Source organism: Pholcus phalangioides, unplaced genomic scaffold, assembly GCF_987345545.1.
Source record: "Pholcus phalangioides strain wild (caught in Gottingen) unplaced genomic scaffold, Ppha-v1.0 ptg000015l_1, whole genome shotgun sequence".
In the NCBI taxonomy this organism is placed as follows: Eukaryota; Metazoa; Arthropoda; class Arachnida; order Araneae; family Pholcidae; genus Pholcus; species Pholcus phalangioides.
The window spans coordinates 14,440,634-14,460,361 of NW_028301608.1; the positions used below are offsets into that span (position 1 = coordinate 14,440,634).

Genomic DNA, 19,728 nt, shown 5'->3' on the forward strand with positions numbered 1-19,728 from the left:
AAACTATCCAGGTGTTTTTAAAGTACTGGATGGATAAAACACATTTTCCTGTAAAAAGAATGACGGAAATGCATTGGATTTAGTCTCGTAGCTTAATTTTTCAAGGAGTTGGAATATTCAGCAAAACCCACAAACATCGATTGATGATTTCTTGTGAAAGATATAAATTCACTACGAAAACTTTGTATATTTCTTTTATAATTTTTATTGGGTATCTGTGCAATAACAATTAAGCTCTTTCATGACTGTTAAACGCATCTTATACTGCAAGAGAATTTACTTCATTTTCAAATAATGAACCATTTCAGTTATTGTTATCAGAGGTGGATTAAGGTCGGTTGAGATCCGGGCCACGACCTCATAAATTACACTTATCTTATCAAGAAGGTATACAGTCGAATCCCGTTTTAACGAATACCGTTATAGCGAAAATCCCGTTTTAACGAACACTTTTCTAATGCCCCCATATAAGTTTACATAGGAACAATGGAAAAATCTGGAATTCCTTTATAACGAAATTTCGTTATAATGAAGTGATTACTTTGGTCTCTTGGAGTTACTTATAACGGGATTCGACTGTATATGTAATATCAATATTATCAGAAGAAAATATTGGGGCCTTAAAGTAAAAAAAAAAGTGTAACGTTGGGGGTTCCCAACAGATCTTTTCAGATAAACACTCCTCCCCTCTTTTACGGACAATTTTTTTTGTCTCGAGAGTGTCTGCAAAATAGGGGCTCAGGGCCGCAACTAGAGGGGGAGCAGGCGGGTCTCGTGCCCCGGCGCCAAAGCTGCATTAAGAGCTTTCAAGCGGCTTTGCCCGGCGCTGGACGAGAGGGGGCGTAAATTTTATTCTCAAACCACTGCGTCAACATTACAAGGAGGCGCCAAATGCGCGCCTGCCCCGAGAAACCATGCATCTAATTGCGGCCCTGGAGGGGCTTTAGTGTAGTCAAATAATTTGTTTGTGCGTTATTATACGCAGAAAATTACGGATCGATCAAATGAATTAATGAATTATTTCATCAACTAAAAATGCTTATTCATCCTTAAAATTTTATGGAACATGTCACAAAAAAGAAAGAAAGAAAGAAAACAATCAAACGAATTCGAAAATGTGAACTGGTTCTTCAAAGGTTTCAAAAACTTCAAAGGTTTGAATTTCGCGCGTGAATATTTTAACGAATAATCAGATCGGTACTTGTGCTGTCATCTATCGACATTTTTGAGAAACTCTAATTGTATGGATTGACCAATAGATGGCAGCTTATATAGAAAACTGTATATGTAGCTTGATGTCTATTCATCGGAATTTTACTGCGTAGGTTCATTATATTACTTCATAATTTTTTAAAAATTAATATGAGACAGCTAAAAAATCAAAAAAAAGATGAAAATATATTCATAAGAGGATGTGAAAAGGTGCGGGACGTATGGTTTCAATTTATTTTTGAAAGACGATTAAAACAGCATTATTTGAGAGTAAATACTTTCATTCATATATTTAAGTGTTTTTTTATTAATTTCATGTGAGATTTCTGTGACAAAAAGAAATATTGATATCATGAAGATACAAGTTTGAACAAATGTTCATGACGTCATATTCATGGGGTTAGATACACACGTCATCTAATGTTTCCTCGCGAGAAATTTACCACATACCCGAAATGTCATTGGTAAACAAACCCATGAATGAGTTGTAATCATCTTGTATATGTGGTTTTATATTTACCGAAAGCTTATGTTTTTTTGACCGCAAATCCAGTGAATAAAGAGCATCGAGAGGTTTGTACTTGTATTATTCTAATTCATTTCATCATCATTCACGAAGCTGATTGATATGAAACATGTACGTCGAATCATTCAACCCGAAACTTTAGTTGATGGCAGTTATCGAATCGCCATCTATATCAGAAGTTCTCAACCAAGGGTCTATAGATCCCCCCCCCCTCCCTCCCACTATGAAGAGATTTCAATAGGGCGATGAGCTTGGATGAAAAAACAATTGACTTATTATTTTTACGTTGTTGGGGACAGGTTTGGTACAAGGAGCAACTTGGCGGTTTTCGGCGCTAAACATGTCTGACAACTCGACCAAAAGTCGCCAAGGCCCGCGGGCGCCGAAAAAAAAAATCGCCAGCATAGAAAACAATAATAAAAACCCATTCAAAAAGTATGAAAAATATCACAAAACAAGAGAAATATAATATACAAGGATGACGTCACTCTCCGCTACCATACGAAGGTTTTAACAACTGGCTGTTGCGAAGATATATTTTCGGGAAGAGAGAAAAAAAAAAATTCAGCAGCTCCTGCGGGGATTCGAACCCACGTCCTTTCACTTTCCGGGTGAACTCCCTAGACCACTAGACTACAGAGGCACAGAATCTCTCAATCTTTCCTTGGAGCTCGTGTACACTGAAAGGGACCATACATGGACGGCCGTCCATAGACCACTAAACTACAGACCACTACTACGGCCTCATCCTTGTATAAGTCACCATCTGGTGGCAGCGTCAGCAGTTGTGAGCTTGGCCTGAGTCTGGTCCGGCCGTCCATGTACGGTCCCTTTCAGTGTACACGAGCTCCAAGGAAAGATTGAGAGATTCTGTGCCTCTGTAGTCTAGTGGTCTAGGGCGTTCACCCGGAAAGTGAAAGGACGTGGGTTCGAATCCCCGCAGGGGCTGCTGAATTTTCTCTCTTTCCGAAAATATATCTTCACAACAACCAGTTGTTAAAACCTTCGTGAGAAATATAATAGTTTCAACATAAATTAGATCTGAATTATAAATATGATTTCCGGGTTAATAAATATGATATAACGCTGTGACAGGCTATTGACGCCCAAGCAAACATAACAATGCTAAAACCAACAAGCATAATTATAATAATAAAAATATCACAATCCAAGACAAAACACCAAAACAACATATGATATCCACTCTTTTGAATAAACAAGTCTCACATGTTGTATAAATAAACATATTCTATGTATAAAAAAAATAAAACCCGGACTCTATTTCTGGGTATCCAAATTCTTATAAATAAAATAAATAAGAAAAATGAATAAAAAGGATACAACCTTACACCCCCCCCCCCGACGAAAATGTAATCTTAATGGTCGGAAGGAAAAAAGTCGACAAAATGGCTGTTGAAAAGACATGATACAAACAACATCTAGCACCACCACTGCGTTGGAGAAACATTCTGGAACAATGACAACCCTGCAGTATTACAATCCAGCAGTGTTAGCGACTTATCGTCAGGAAAACCACCAACTTGGTGTATCCCTTATACCAAAGCTGTTCCTGTTGTTGTACACAGCCTAGGAGCTGTTAGTTTCGAAGACCTCCCCCCCCCCCCCTCCTCCCATCAGCTCTGACCCAGGACAATGTTTTGAGATTGCGAATTGTGTGAGTTAGTTTTCACAGGACAGACAAATTTTCCCATATTATTCAGCTGTTGGGCGGGGGCGCTTGTTCCAATCGGCCACCTCTGGATCCACACCTAAGTGAATGCAGATGCCTTCAGCTATGGATGAAACTGAAGCAGGCACCTTCAGATTCAAATGGAGCGAAGGTAGACTTTTTCTGCTGCATATGAGCTGAGATAGACATCTTCAGCACACATGAGCCAAGGTAAGGCCAAAGCAGGGTTTAAGCTAGATAAAAAAATTCCTTTAGCAAAAAATCAAAAATGGGGAAAAAGCTTTAGCAAAATGCAGACATGCTGACATTGGCTTAAAGCTTGTCAGTAGTGATGAATGTTCGGCTTTGCCATGTAAAAGGTGGGGGTACCCCTCTATGACATCATAATCATAGTGCAATAAAAAATAAACACCCAAAAATTTAATTTTTTTAATTAAAAAAATTTAAATTAATTTAAAAAATTGTTCATTAAATACAGCACCTCATTGGCACTGGAACCCACAAGGTTTTGACAGAAAACAGGTTTTTGCGCATTGAGTAGAGTGGCGGGTTTAAGCGCTGCTTTACAGATTGCCTTGCGTACACAGACAAAACAGATCAGTTCCAAGTTTGTCTTCTCTCGAACTCTCTCACATGTGCATAGGAATTCATCGTTATGATAAAGATCAATGCAATTTTAAAAGAAATAAGTAAAACACTGCAAGAAACTCAGAGACCCAATTTTTTAAAATCCAATTTCTGTAGTAGAGAGTATTGCCCTTAGCTTTATAATTTATTGTGGCCATAGCAGTTGGCAACTTCGAAAATGATAAAATGCTAATGATTGATGGATGGATGTCTACCCGTTTTGCACCTCCTATACTCATTTTTTACAAAAGTGGCTACTACCTTTGCATTCTACTATTTTCTTTTGCAATTTGCAAAAAATGCAACCGTAGCTTAAACCCTGCTCCAAAGCAGAATGTTTTGCATTGTTCTGCATCAAGCCCCTAGCTGCCTAGAAATTTTCTGTGGTAAAAATCCCCATAATAGTGTTTTTTGAACTTTTTTTTTTTTAATTTTTCCGGATTTTTCTGTAGTAGCAATGATTGGTCTGCAATGAACATCACAGATTCCGATATATTCTGCTTTGGGAAACCAATGTATGGACGTGTTCAGCTGCAAATGAAGCAGAGGTAGATATCTTCAGCTTTAAATGGATTGATGGCAGGCATCTTCAGCTGTGAATAGCAAGCGAAGACAGGCCGATCCAGGGCAATGTGTTGGGGAAGAAACTTGTATGTAGTGCATTGGATCATCCCATATTTTCTGGAACAAATTCTGTCCTTTTATCCAGTTCTTTAGGCGTGGTGATCCCCCCCCCCCCCCAGATTTACGCTTTTGCCCATAACATTTTAAAATGAAGAGCAGTAAATCCTGGCTTGAAACCGGCATACGCTTGTTTTCCAATCCAATCTTTACTGGACTACTAGAGCCATTTATTAGAAACACTGCAAACTAAAATAGTGAAAAAGCCGGGCAATTCAGTGGAATGACGTAGAAAAATAAGCTGCCCGAACAGCGTATGTGGGCAAATCAGGAAAGTCCTTTTCCACAGAACCCGAACAGTGTTCGGGCAAAACTGTTAAGTGGTTGGGAGGGGAAACGTTTTAAGCGGAAACCACTGTAATTCCAATTAATATCAAATTGTGTCAGACTCATGGGTTCTCAGTCATCCATAGTTTCCAAGTTTGGTCTACGCATGGGATGGGTCTTCTCTCCCGTTCTTTTTGGTACACTTTTTTTGGGAACTGTTTAGATTAGTAGGGCTTTATAGCCAAAAATAAATTTTAACTAGTGATTTGTAAATTTCAGAAATAAAATTTCAGAATAAAAGAATCAGAAATTTTACATTGATTTTTACGAACTAAACTAATGACACAATTTTGTAAGCAGGATAATGATATGAAACTTTTTTTTTCAGCACAATGAACAATAGTTTCTCTGAAAGTTCCTCGTTTATGTCAAACAGTAGCAGCATGAGCTTGCCCTCGCCAGTCCCGAAATATCACAAGGAAAAGAGTGCAATGACCAAAAGGTGGAAGTATTTGCGACGCTTGGTTCATTTTCAACATATGGACTTTGAATTTGCTATATGGCAGATGTTTTGTCTTTTCGTCTCACCTCAGAAAGTGTAAGTTACCAACACTTTAGTAATAACAAATATTTTCCTTCTCATAATCATTGGCACGAATGCATGTATGTATATTTGCTGTGCTAATTACAGACACGTTAAAATGGTATTGATAAAAACCAGACTTTCTTTTATAAATAAGTGCATAATTGTGTCAACTTAGAAATTTTTTCAATGCTGTTTCTTTTAATCATTATTTGAATGATAGATACAGTCTACGCCGCTTATTAGAATCACGGATAATGTTATCACTTTTGTAAAGAATGGAATGGACCAATATCATAACATGGGGGAAAAATGCATTTATAATTATCGTGACCTTGGATAATGTATAATAATTTTTTTTTTCTGCCAAAAGTTTTTGTGCGCATTCTGAAGCTAAGGTAAGCCAACTTATTTTTCTCCCTGTAAGTTATCATTATCAGGTTGCAAGACTACATAGGTGGCTAGGAAGTGTTATTTTTTCCCTCCCCTTGTTGACGAACATTTCCGTACTTAATGTCGTAATCAGTGTATATTATTTATTCACTGTGATCCATATGCATGTAGAGCTGCTTTTACAATGGACTTCCTACAATGACGGTAAAATATATGAGGAAAAAATTTTTAATTTTCCTTCAGTTCTTGATCAGTATCTTTCAGTTGACTGCCTTTCTCAAGGGATATGTGAAATGTGTTGTGTACATTAAGAAAAACATCATAATTTGTGGTAAACATTAAATAGTTCCATTCTAACGGTGCACAATGACTGAGTAACGAAAATGCAGGATTTAAGGTTAAAAGAATAAAAGTGTGGTTTTAAAATAAAACAAAAGAATGGAATGATTGAACAATTTGCAACCAAGTATGTGGGTAAGAAAAACAATTATCTTGTTTTACCACACATCCCATTCAACCATACAGGATTATGATCACCATACTTGCGAATAAGATTTCTTTTGGAAATTATTATCATTCTTTTATTGTTATCAAAAACCCAGTCTCAATGCAATCACATTAAGCAACGTGGACTGTTTAATATTTTAACTCGCACATGACCCCATATCTTTTACACTGGCCAGTGAGATCAAGTTTCTGTGACTTTTAACAGGGTTGTAATTTTATCTGGCCGAAACAAATTTTGTCCACACAACTGGCTAAAAAATGGCTAAAACTATCAAAATACATTGAAATAGTGTTCAAACTGATGTAGTAATAGTTTTAAACTGTTTTTTTCATATTTATTTTAAAATAAAATCAGTTTTTACTTTTTAACAAGAACTGATTTTTGAAAATAAGTAATCGGTTTCTACTGCCCTGGTCGATATCAGTTTCGACCATTTCTAGTGGCTTATCGTAAGCATCTTCAAATGATTCAAACGAACAGCAACTTGAGAAGGAAAAAATAAGATGTATAAACTCACTTTTTTTAAAAATATTTCACAGCATTTTTTATCTGCTTATAGATATTGTAACTTTGAGCCATATTTTAATGTATGGTTATGAGTGGAGGTTTTGGACAACAGTGCTTGCCAAATTTCCTAGGACCTAACCATGATTTTTGCTTAAGACAAATGGTCCTAAATAATGTTTTTTGCCTTTTCTGGGACTTGATTATGTTTTTCAACATGGAAAGGAGTTACGCACGAAATTCAGCAAATTTTGTATCATCATTGGACTCTGTCAATCGCTATAGAATACTTTTTTTTATTGTTATTGTTTTAATTTTTTACATAAATACAAGATGAGACAAAAAATCAGCCAACGCTGATTTTCTAGTCCCCCATGGCGATCTGGCAACTGCAATTTTCCAAGCCCTGTTGGACAATATGGTAAATGCTCATGTCCAAAAACTTGCCACAATCATAATTTGTATTGATTATTTTTTGATATGTTTTATTGTGGCATGAATTCAATTTTATTCCAGGTAGCCGTAAATCTTTACTCAAGCACAATCACAATTACCTAATCTACATTTAAATATTTATATTTTTTTTCTTCAGGGGTAAAAAATTTGGTTATTAAAGCAGTCTCATGAAACTATTTTCTAAGAATTAATGGGGGGGGGGGAATTTTTCAAGTTTGAGTTTTGACCACTTTAAGTGGTCATGGCCAACCACGCTTCTAACATTTGAGCTGTAAATACAATTGGACCTCAATTTAATGAATCCGAAGAATTTAAAAATTTTATTCTTTATGTTTGAGGAAATCATTCATCAATCTGAGGAATCAAATCATCAATTGAGGAAATCGTTAAATTGATGTCAAATCGATCAAGAGCATAAATACACTCAAAACAGCAAATTTTAAAAGCTACTTACTTTGGGGGTTGCTGTTATAAATCATTCCTGACAACAATTGGGAAAAAGGATATAAACTCGAGAATAAAGTCGGGAAAAAATTGCTTGATAAAAAGTTTGGTATGTCCAACAGTTTTATCAAATTCTGTAGAAATTGGTATTTTTTGCTAACTGAAAAAGTTTTCTCTTCAGATAACTTGCCATTCTTTGCTTGTCAAGACAGTGCACAAATTTGAAGTAACTTTATTTCCTTTGAAATCTAAACATTTGGACAGTACAATATTTTATGGCATTGGTGTACACCAATTAACCTCTGAAATCTTCTTACACACACTCTAAATGGCGTTATCATCTCCTTTTATTCAAAAAAGAACATATTCTTACTCCCCTTTGTCGTCTCTGAAGAATAGCTGTAGGTCAACTTGTGGAAAGTAAAATCTTTGGATTGTGGTTTTGAATGATGAGAAATAAGAACAAAAAATCAAGGATGTAGTGAAAAACAAAATTGTTATGCTGAATTTTTTTATTTGTTGAATAGGTGTTTAACCTTCATTTTTATCAGAATTTCAGAGACGCAGTTTTTAAATCAGAGTTCGTTATATAGGGTGTATGTAGCTTTAGGAAGTTTCCTCGCAGTGAGAAACCAGTTCACAAAACTCTGGGACATGTGGATTCAACATTTCATTCACTAACCATTTTTTTTTTGAAGAATGAACATAAATGGCAGCAATATCAGGCATACCTAGGTTTCCCATCAATTGGGCAATTTCAAACCTTCGCAAGGATTGGATATATCTGGAAATTAACAATCTCAACATCTGACAATGTTAATGCTATTTAGCCTTCCCAAAAGTCGTTAAGAGATACTACAATTGTTTTCATTTGGTACTAGAACTTGCAGAAGTGCAACAGTGTGTGGGGGGGGGGGGATGTAACACCAGCACACCTTGGTCTGGTCACTCGCCTCCATTAATAGAGGCTCTAATGTATTAAGGCTCACGCCATATGGCATTGGTTCTCAAAATGTGTGTGTCGTGGCTCCTATTTGGCACAGCCAACCTTTATCAAAAGCATTGCATGGAGCTGGTAACATTGAGTACGTGTTCAGTGTTTTGAAGTGGTTGTTTTTTCACTGTTCCTGCAGCTAAATGCTACCCTAAAAAGGGAGTAGTGGAACGCGAAAGGTTGAAAACCACTACCATATGGGAACTGGCAGTAAGAATCATCTCGATTGATAAATTATACCAGCATATCCTACAGAAATATTTGATGTATAAGCATACAGAAAAACAAAGTATAGGAGGTTTTTTCATGCATTCAGATCTATGTAAAAACAAAAACTATATAAATTTTATGTGAATAAGAGACATTAAAATTGTTGCTCTTTGTTTTACAGGTACAGAAATTTTCAGTATCGTAAACGTAAGTGTCTCACTTTATCATGGTAGCTTAGTATATCTGACTGTCTCATGATTGCTAGACATGGATGCATTTTATATTTTACAGTGGAACCTCTCAATAATGGACACTCTTTGGACTGAAGATTTTGTCCACTAACAGGGATTGTCTCTTAATTGGCAAAATACATTGAAGCCTGTTGACATAATTTTTAAAAAGGGTGTATTAATGGGAGGTGTCCTCTTACAGGGAGTGTGCTTTATGGGAGGTTCCACTGTACTAATTTTTCTCAAGTTAAATGTGTGCAAAGTTTAGATAATATTTAAATTGGGATTGTTTTTTCCCCCAATTGTATAGCACAAAAGAAATAATTAAGATGCTTCCATTTTGTCAAAATTTGTGGCATAGAAACCCTCTTAATGGTCACCCCCTCAGATGCTGTCATCCCGGTTTTTACGGCCAAATAAAAATATCCCGGCAAGAAGCCTGTTATTTAAATGTATTTTGAACACCTGTTTAACGGTCACCTTCCTCAGATATTGTCACGAACACCATTTGTTCCATTGGACTAAAACCCCTGTATGGACACAAATAATTGAAATTTTGGTTTGAATTATGTTCACTAGATGGCAGCAAAATTATTTTTTAGCTACTTTTGAATGAAATATTGGATTGAAGTTTGTTAATGTTTGACAACTTATTCTGACTTGATGAACTTAACAACTTGACTCTAAAGATTTTAGTTACGTATCTGTCAGTCATTACCTTCAGCTGTGAAAATGTGTTTTTTCTTTAAAATATCACCAATTCAATGTTAGGACCGCAAGGAGGGGGGGGGGGTTCAACATTTCATTTGATTAAATACAAGTGAAACTCCTCTTTTGTGGACACTCACGGAGTGAATTTGGAATCAGCTCCCGTTGATTCTTAGAATCAACTTTAGAATTTGAAATCATGTGTTATTGATTGTGCTCCTATATTTTATTCTTGCATATTATTTCACACTGTTTAATATTGCCAGCTCTAACATAATCGTCACTGTCTATCACTAAGAGAAAAATTTGATGTCTCGAATACAATAAAAAACGTAAAATTAGAGTTCGTTCTCTTGCAAATGAATTCATTGCGTTCATTGAATACATTTTCCAGTAAACGCAATGATGTGGAAAGTCATTGAATTTAGTCATGAAGCTTAAGATATATTTTGGAAGAAGTGAAATACTCAGCAAAACCCATCAAACATTGATTGATCAGTTTTTCAATTAATTACATTAATAAACATTTTATTTTAGTTAATTATTGGAAGTTCAAATGATTTTTCAGAAATTTCATTGTTTTTAATGTTAATACTATTTAAAACAAAAACCAGTTTAAACCAAAAAAAAGCCGGTTTTTAGGTTTTTTTTAAAAAAAATGGTTTTTTTACCAACCCTGCCATACATTCAATATTCCGAAAGTGCTTTGCATTTTTAAATATGTGATACTTTCAACACTTGTTTCAGTACAATGAGCACACTGAAGAAAATATGAAGCATAGTCTCCATCCCATCAGATGAGCCTGTAATCTCCTGGTCTCTTACTGTAGGTGATTTTTTCTTTTGGGGTTTCATTAAAGTCGCTATATACTTGCTTCCACGGCCAGCTACTTTGAATAAGCTCAAGAACCAAATTACCACTGCTTTTACGAACATCAATACAGACATGCCATATCTGAGATGAATTGGACTACCGTGTATATGTGTGACGCGTAACGAAAGGGGAACACATAGTGCAGTTATAAATAGTTGAAGTAAAAACTTCAAATGCCTCAACTGCTTACAAGGTTTTATACGTTTTGCTATCTGTAATACTTTTTGAAATGTATTACTTTGAAATCCAATAATTATTTTAAAATCATCCTGTATATACCCATACCTTGGTGACTCAACACAAGACCAACGAAACTAGAGATCGTGTGACTTTACCTGTCCGATCTAGGGAATTTTACGAATTTAAATATATTCCCTACATTCAAATTCAGCATGTCAGAGGGAATGTCATGCGATCAAACACATCAAGTCAGCCATGCCCAAGGATTATATGGATGAAGTTATGTAATCTCTGGCTTCGAATGAATTGTACGGTGTTGGCCGTGCCCATACCATTTTTGTTATGAACTGGACATTTAACGGTGATAGTCGTTTGAAAATTTCATTGACTATAAATTTTAATCAATTCCTATGTTTTGATTGAAATTTTCTTTTTTATTTTTCATGTTTTCACAACTATAGAAACGAAAAATCAGTTTGCAAGGGATGATCCAGCATTTCTTGTTCTACTTGGTTTCTGGCTCATTGGTAAGAACGATACTCAGTGTTTGCCTAAAGAATAGTAATTCTTATGTAAAATTACCTGGTTTAGTTTTTGAGATTTCAAAAAAAATCTGTGGGAATCAATTAACATATACAGTGAAACCTGTACGAAACGGAACGTCAACAGACTGAAATAATATTCCACTTTAGGCAGATTTCCGTTTTATAAAGGTGCAAATAAAAGCACTAACCATTAAACAGATTATATTTTGATTCCATTTAAGACAGATTTCCATCTCATGCAGTGTTCGTCTTAGACAGGTTTCGGGCGCGGTAGCCCAGGTCGATAAGATACTCGCCTAAAGTACCAAAGGATGTATAGAGGTGTCGCGAGTTCGATACCCGGTTCGTCCTTGTCAGAATGTCAGAAAACTTTCCTGACACAAGGGGTACAACAGAAACGGCGACATGACCACAGAAAAAATTGCTACTGCAGGGATTCCCCCATCGAGGGGTTAGCGCACCAACCTCTTGTTGAGTATAAAAAACAAGCCTGCCTTTCAGAGTCGGCAAAAAATTGTAGGTCCCGGTCTAATTAGCCCTTGTGTGCAGAAAATGACCGTGGTGTGACAAAAATGATCAGAAGAACTTAGACAGGTTTCCCTATATCATATTTTCCTGCATTTATTATAGTCTACAGATTATAAGTATTAAGGGTATTTCTTATTGTGCATAGTATATACTGCTGTATCTTGTCAGTAGATTTGTTCTTCTCAATGTTGGAATAAAAATAAATATTTAACAAAATTAATTTCTAAGAAAAAATAGTCAACACTCAATATAATGACTACTTGCTATTACAACTGTTCTAATATAACGACCAGTATAATAAGTCCAAAATTTTTTCCTATTCATCCCATACTATTTTCCATCCAATATAATGACCTACACAAACACCATTAATTCCAATATAACATCTGAACTCAACTCTGCCCCGCTTTTTATTTTATTTTTTTGCTAAGAAGTAAACCAAAACATTTACATTTAGCATTTACATCTTTAAATTGTACTTACATATGCCAAAGCAGAATGTTTTGCATTGTTCTGCAATGAACCCTCTGCTGATTGGAAATGTTCTGTAGTGAAAATCCCTATAATAGTGTTTTCTACACTTTTCTTAAAATTCTTCCAAATTGTTCTGCAGTAGTCCTGATTGTTCTGTAACTTATGTCACAGATTTTGGCATATTCTGCTTTGGAGGTACGTAAGTGTGTGCTTGCAATTAATTATTAAATTTTTAATAATAAGTTTCTAATCTGATACATTTTTGTTAGAACTACTTACATTATAACAAAACGATTAATATTGTGTAATTTCTTATTCTGCACAAGTATAGAATTCTCTTAAATTAATCTGATTAATCTTAACGACCTCCCAACAGAACACCCGTGGAACAACAAGGGTCATTATAACAAGCGTTGACTGTAGTTTTTTAAAGATTTATAGATGACGTATGATTTGAGTAGAAAGATTTACTTTCCCCCCAAAAGAACATGACAAACAACCTCTTCTGATCCCTAAAATTTCATTACTGTTAAATTTAATTTTTACGTGCAGATTATACTATGGTATTTTTCCCCCCTAATGTAGCAAAATTGACATCTGCTGATTATACAAAAGAAATTATGGTACATTGCATTCCATTTACATCTCTCTTTTTTTCTAGGCTAGTAGGGCCTATGTATTGATTTCTGAAACATTTTTATAAAAGATGCTATTTGTTATGGTTTTTTAGCTATTTGTTTTTTATTTCCTGCAGCGTCTTCTATAGGACTTTCGTTAGTACTCAAAATACATTTTGTTGGATTCCTCAAGTTTCTGCTTTGGGTGCTATTTATTGATTGCATAGGCGTTGGATTGTTTGTGTCCACTATTCTCTGGTGAGTTTTTTTTATATAAATCTTACAGGATTGATTGCATTTCTTTCATCAATTTATTATAAATGAAAATTTGTTTTGTTGAATATAATGAATGAACATTGCGTCTGGTTCAATTCGTGCCTTATCGTGTGATTAAAAAAAACCCCGCCAGATATTGCAATTGCAGATTTGTGTTGTATACAAGGATACCCCTATGAATAAGATTGACACTGATTTCTTGCACTCAAAAGATCATATTTTTTCCTGTTCTTGAATTTGTATGCAGGCATCAAAATATCAGCGTTGAGAAAAATCTTAAAATTGTTCTTTCATATCCATTGGCTTCAGCATTATATTCAACTCTGTTTTAGGGTAGCATATTCTTCTGTCTCATATCATGTTAAGGGAGTGCTTGACTGGTGGAGGGAACTCATCCGGCTAGGTCACTGACTGGAATTTTTTCAGACACAGCCATGTCCTTCATCACACTGTCCTAAAATCACTTAGGCGACAGATCCTAGTGGTGAGTGGTATCAACAGGGGCGGCTTGAAAAAATTTCTACTCATGCTTCACCTACTTTTGGTGCCTTCGACCATGTTTTTTTGGTTGGCAAAGGTTTTTTTTGCCCTTTCAACTTTGGTAGCCCCGTTAGAGGGGCCCCTGCTCACTAGTGGAACAGGTTTGGGAGCATGTGACACATAACTCGCAGATATTTTATCCCATTTTTACCTGACCACTCTTCTCATTTTTATTCAAAAGAGTTGCAGGAACAGATGGTACCAATCTGCAAGTGTGGATGGACTATACAACAGTGCAGGCTATACTCTGAATTGAATTTTTCAATTATAATTTTTTTATCCTAAAATTAGTTTAAGGTCTCTTAAGGTTAGCTAAATATTTTGAAAAATATGTAGAAAATTGGTTTCATGACAATTGTTAACTAGTATTGAAGTTGTTTTCTTGAAGCAGGATTTGGTTATGAGTAGGGCTGAATCTATATTAACATCTTATAATATTTGGTTTGGGATTATTTGGTGATCTCCAACTTTGTGCTCTTGAATTTGAGCAGTGTGCTGATTCTTTGGGTGAAAATGTATTGAAATATAATTGTACTCGTATTTTGTTGCAATGTTTCTTTTTGTTCTTCTGCAGTTACTGTACCTTCACAACCCTGTTATTTTTCATAATTATTTTGCTTAGTAAGCATCCCTAAATATTTCTAATGAGTTACCATATTTCTTGTAGGTTTGTCACAAACAGATACCTGAAGAGAATGACTTGTCGAGATCAAGACGTTGAATGGGGTTATGCTTTTGATGTGCATTTGAATGCATTCTTTCCACTGCTCATCATTTTGCACATATTTCAACTTTTCTTCTACCATGGTGAGTGATCAGTATTTTGTCAGAGTTTGTCTCATGTTTTAGTTATTTCAGTGTAAAATTTATTGCCATGAATGCCATATGTGGGATGAAAGAACTGAAATACACTCAAAATTGTTCTTTCTGTCTGTCATTCTAGTGCTGATATCCCATGATTTTTTCATTTCGAGGCTTGTGGGAAATTCATTGTGGCTTATAGCTCTAAGCTACTATATTTATATCACATTTCTAGGATATAGCGGTGAGTTTCTATTTCTGTTTTCAAATACTATTCCATATTTTATTTGCAAAGTTTACATTCATATTTTTTCCACAATGTAATGCCAGAATTTTAATTTTTGAAGGTTAATATGAGCTCACATTTTCTTTCTGTGGATTCCAATATACAATGAAACCTTGATATTACGATACTCTGCTGACAAAAATATTTTAATAGAGGGCGATTGTTATATCAAGAGGCAAGAACTTTACTTTAGAGTATAGACATTTCTTGATGAAAAATCATCATTTTATTAAGGGATTCATCGTTAAACACATTGTCGTTATAGCAAGGTTTCATTGTATTTCAATTAATTGAAATTGCTACTAATCTGTTACAGAACTAATGTTGAATCAAAGTACAGTAGGACCCTGATTATTCTAGCTAACGTGAACTGGACACTGATAATAGAACCATAGGATTTTAAACTTTTACATTAAATGAAATGAATAAAGCCATAAATGGAGGAAGTTCTATTCACACAAAAGTTACTGCATAGTGCAGGAAAGCGATCAAATGAATATAGTATAAAGAAGTTACATGAGAAATATTGTGACATATTTACAGTTTACGATGTTTCAAGGATTACACATGGTACTTAGAGAAATAGACTTCAAATGCCTGCTATCATAGAGCACTCTTAAATGTTTCATGGTGTTCACAAACAACAAATCAAGTTGTTTGTCTAGTCAGAGTATTCTCCCCTCCTCTCTTTAAACTTATTTTTCTCATTGATCTCTTACTCGAAAAAAAATAAATTCTGTCATTCCCCCCCCCCCCCCCCATGAATAAGTCTACTTATAAGATCTCATGTTGTATCTTTAGCTTCTACCATCTCTATCATCCCTTCTGAAGGGTGATACCCCCATTTTGAGAAACAGGGTCTAAACTTCACAATGTGCAGAGTTCTTGGTGCACTCTGCGGCATTCTATGAAGCTGCTAGGTGGTTAGCATATTATTTAATTGAATAATTTTAAAATATGTGAACAGCTCCAAAATTTGATTTATGGAGACTTGGGTAATTGAGATCCTACTCTATGTGAAAGTATTTTCCATATAGCTATATCCAGGATTTTCATGCATTTATTTAAATTTTGTGTATTGAATTGTGAGAACCATCTTTGTATAATAGTATCTCAATTTATGAGATTAAATTACCAAAAATATTAACAACGTGATAAAGACATATGTAACTATTTAGAATATACCGACATATGTTTTCTGCACTCATGGGTGCTGTTATCAAGGTGAGAGGTTCTATCCCAATGAAAAATGTGTTCATAAGAAGGGAACATATGTGGGAGAGGAGGGGGTGTTAGAGTTGTTTCCTTTACTTCAGTATTTTTATTCTCAGTATTGACGTCATAGTTGTTGCCATCTGTTATACACATACAACGCCACAACAGGCAAACTGCCCAACGAGGTGGCTGACTTAAGAACATCATGGATCCCCAAGCCATTTTTTGGAGGCCCTACCTACTACTGCTACACCACACATGCACCCCCCTCCCGTGGAACCCCCAACGAATCGGTACATGCGGGAATGTGCGTGTACGTGTAGTGAAACCTGACGTGAAGTTTTTTGTTTCTCTGTAATGCTTGTTATGTGTAGTGCTGCCAGGCTGCCTGTTAGGGACGTCATGTGTCCAGCTTGGCCCATTCAAATATCATTCAAATATTTTTTTGAAATAAAAATGTGGTAGAGCAATAGATCACAGATTGTACCCAAGGCTACATTGGTCAAACAAAATTCTCTCTGTAATGTAGATTAAACTAGCATAAAAAACACATTAAAAATCAATAGGTCCATAAGTCCACAATAGCTTACACTGCTAAACCACAAATTTAATTTTTCAGAGGCTGAAATTATCCAAAAAGTTTGATCCCCCTTTTTTTTAGATTTCTTTGAGGTACTTACATAAAGTCATGAACAATTAGTAAATGACACAAAATTAATACTCTTCCCCCCCCCCCCCCATTCCATTGCCCTACCACATTTTCAGTTTGAAAAAAACGTTTAAATGTAAATGATATTCGAAGAGGCCAAGCTGGGCATATGACTTCACTAACAACAAATTGCAACAACTATTGCATCAAAACTGAGAACAAAAATACACTAAAACTTCGATTAATCATGACTCGTTTAACCATCAGTTTCTGTTATCTGTCATTATTTTAAAAAATGCGAAAAAAAAACAGTCCCAGGTTTTAAAATCCAAGAATATCGTATCACTGCTATGGTCTGTGCAAATGCCACTGGCAATCAAAGATTACCTCTGCTTGTAATTGTTAAATCCAAATAACCATGTGCTTTCAAAAATTTAAATATGAACACATTGCCTGTGAACTATTATGCCCAAAAAACTGCTTGGATGGAGCAAACAATTTTTTCAGAATGGTTCCACAATGTTTTCATGCCTCAAGTTAGAGCTCATATGGTCAAAAAGCAGTTGCTGCAAGAAGCACTGTTGTTAATGGACAATGCCCTGACACACCCCTCTTGTGAACTCAAAAGTGGTGATAGCAAACTAACATCCTCTTTCTCCCAGCGAATATAACTTCAATTATTCAGCCTATGGACCAGGGCATAATTGAAAATATGAAGCGACGTTACAGAAAAGTTTTTATTGAAGACTTGCTTTCATCTGATGATGCCATGACTATCTAAGAATTTTGGAGAAGATACAACATAAAGGATGCTATTTTCAATGTCACCACTGCCTGGTCTGACCTTATATTGAAGTTTATATTGAATGTTTTGTGTAAAATTAAATACAATATGTATGTAATATTCACACTTTTGAAGGATTCTATTTTCAATTTTGTTCCAAGCCCACAGTGAAATCATGTTTCGGTACATATGTATTAAGAGATTTCTGTTATCCATCTATTCAGTTATCCATCACAGCCCTGGTCCGAATGGTGACGGTTAATCAAAGTTTTACTGTATTGAAGTGGAATGGAAACAGCTCTGATCACCACAGATGTTCCTGTATTCTAACTACATTTTTTGTTGGGATAGAATCTCTTTTTTTTTCAACCTTGAGAATGACACCCACTAGTGCCAAAACATATGTCGTTGTATTCTAAGTGATTATTTGTTCTTATTGCTCTGTTAATATATTTGGTCATTTATAGTTTCAAGTAAAGATATTCATTTTTATTAATTATGAGACTAACTCATCCTGGAAAAGTTTCGTATCGTAAATATCTATTATATAAAAAATCAATTTTTCTTAGTGATAGTCACAGAAACAGTTTGAAACTTACATCATTGATTTTGACTGTAAATTGATATAACTTTTTTTTCTTTTGTATTTTTGCAGCACTGCCTATACTGGAGAAGACACATGTTTTGCTGTATTCATTCACCCTTGTTGCTATTATTTACATAATAACTCTCATCGGAGGCTACAATATTTGCCAGAGCGTTATGTATTTCTACCAGTATCGTGTATTATAGCTTGTACTTTTTCCCAGTGTGTGTGTGTGATACCTGCAATAATTACTATCATTCTCTGTAAATAAATATTGGATATTTGAAAATGCATGCTGGTTTCATGTCATTGATATTCATGTATAAAGGAAGTTGGTAATAGAATGAATTTGAATGTGAGATTCCCCTTCCAGATTTATACCAAGAAACATACTCGAGAAGTAAATATTAATATAATTGATCTGAGCGCGCTCACACAAGCATGTATAAATATATTCAAATTTAAGTTTTGGTGTCGAGGAGCTCTGTGCATATTATTTTGAAGAATTGTGTGAACAAAAGATGTGTATGAATTACTAATAAACTAAAACCAAACCAAAATAGTGCATTATGTAATTTACTCATTCGTTGACTTTTTTCGCATATACATTTATTTTCTGAATACAGTGAAACTTTGCTACAAGGATACTTGATATAATGATGAATCCCTCTACAACGGTTTTTTTTTTCAAATCTTGTTTGGAATTGACTGTAGTCTAATGTTGAACTCCTCATGATACAACAATATCCTTTATTATAATAAATCCCTCTATAACAATATTTTTTATAGATTTTAAAATCCACCACATTTTTGTATTTTACCTAAAATAACCTTCAATTTATTTTAAAATTTTTAACCTGTTTTTGTTCTTGTGAGGATGTTTAATAACAGGTATTTTTTCACTGTCTATCCTTAAAAGTGCCAATGAAGTTGCAGTGAAGCTGTTTTGTGTACAGTACACATAAGTAGTGTGCAATAAACCACTTTATCATGTGGAAGAACTAACCGACTTTTATTTATCAATTAATTTTAGTTTCTTGTGCTCCATATAAATCTCTCTCACTGCATTTTATGTTGGTACTAACAACAAAAAATCTAAAGATATGCCAAACGATGTGACGATGCTACCGCTTGATATAACTAACCTCTCTACAATGATATTTTTTCTTTGGTCCGCAGAGTATCATTATATCGAGGTTTCACTGTATATAGTTTAACATCTGAGTATTCAGAAGGTTTTAATTAGGTTGAAAGAAATTTCTTAGTGTTGGGCATGATGCCAATCCAAATATTTTTCTGCCTCTTAACCATGACTTTAGCTATCACTACTGCCTGTATGT

General features: G+C 35.0%; 1 protein-coding gene and 1 non-coding gene across 2 annotated transcripts; both read left to right on the plus strand.

Moving 5' to 3' along the window:
• Positions 1–1,638: 1,638 nt before the first annotated feature.
• On the plus strand, positions 1,639–18,948 carry Unc50 (Unc50 RNA binding protein). Its single transcript, XM_089242864.1, has 8 exons — positions 1,639–1,785; positions 5,392–5,601; positions 9,277–9,302; positions 11,549–11,614; positions 13,389–13,509; positions 14,735–14,874; positions 15,011–15,112; positions 18,458–18,948. The coding sequence occupies exons 2-8, from the start codon at positions 5,396–5,398 to the stop codon at positions 18,592–18,594; spliced, it is 798 nt and encodes a 265-aa protein (XP_089098990.1). The 5' UTR covers positions 1,639–1,785; positions 5,392–5,395; the 3' UTR covers positions 18,595–18,948.
• TRNAS-GGA (transfer RNA serine (anticodon GGA)) lies at positions 2,613–2,686 on the plus strand. Its single transcript has one exon. It is a non-coding gene; the product is annotated as a tRNA-Ser (tRNA).
• Positions 18,949–19,728: the final 780 nt, after the last annotated feature.

What these genes read in the sequence shown, in the direction of transcription:
- Unc50 (XM_089242864.1), top strand. Translation starts at nt 5,396, where the DNA reads ATGAACAATAGTTTCTCTGAAAGTTCCTCGTTTATGTCAAACAGTAGC. An exon ending in AAATTTTCAGTATCGTAAAC is followed by an intron (nt 9,303 to 11,548) that starts GTAAGTGTCTCA and finishes TCACAACTATAG; the next exon opens with AAACGAAAAATCAGTTTGCA. An exon ending in ACTTGGTTTCTGGCTCATTG is followed by an intron (nt 11,615 to 13,388) that starts GTAAGAACGATA and finishes TATTTCCTGCAG; the next exon opens with CGTCTTCTATAGGACTTTCG.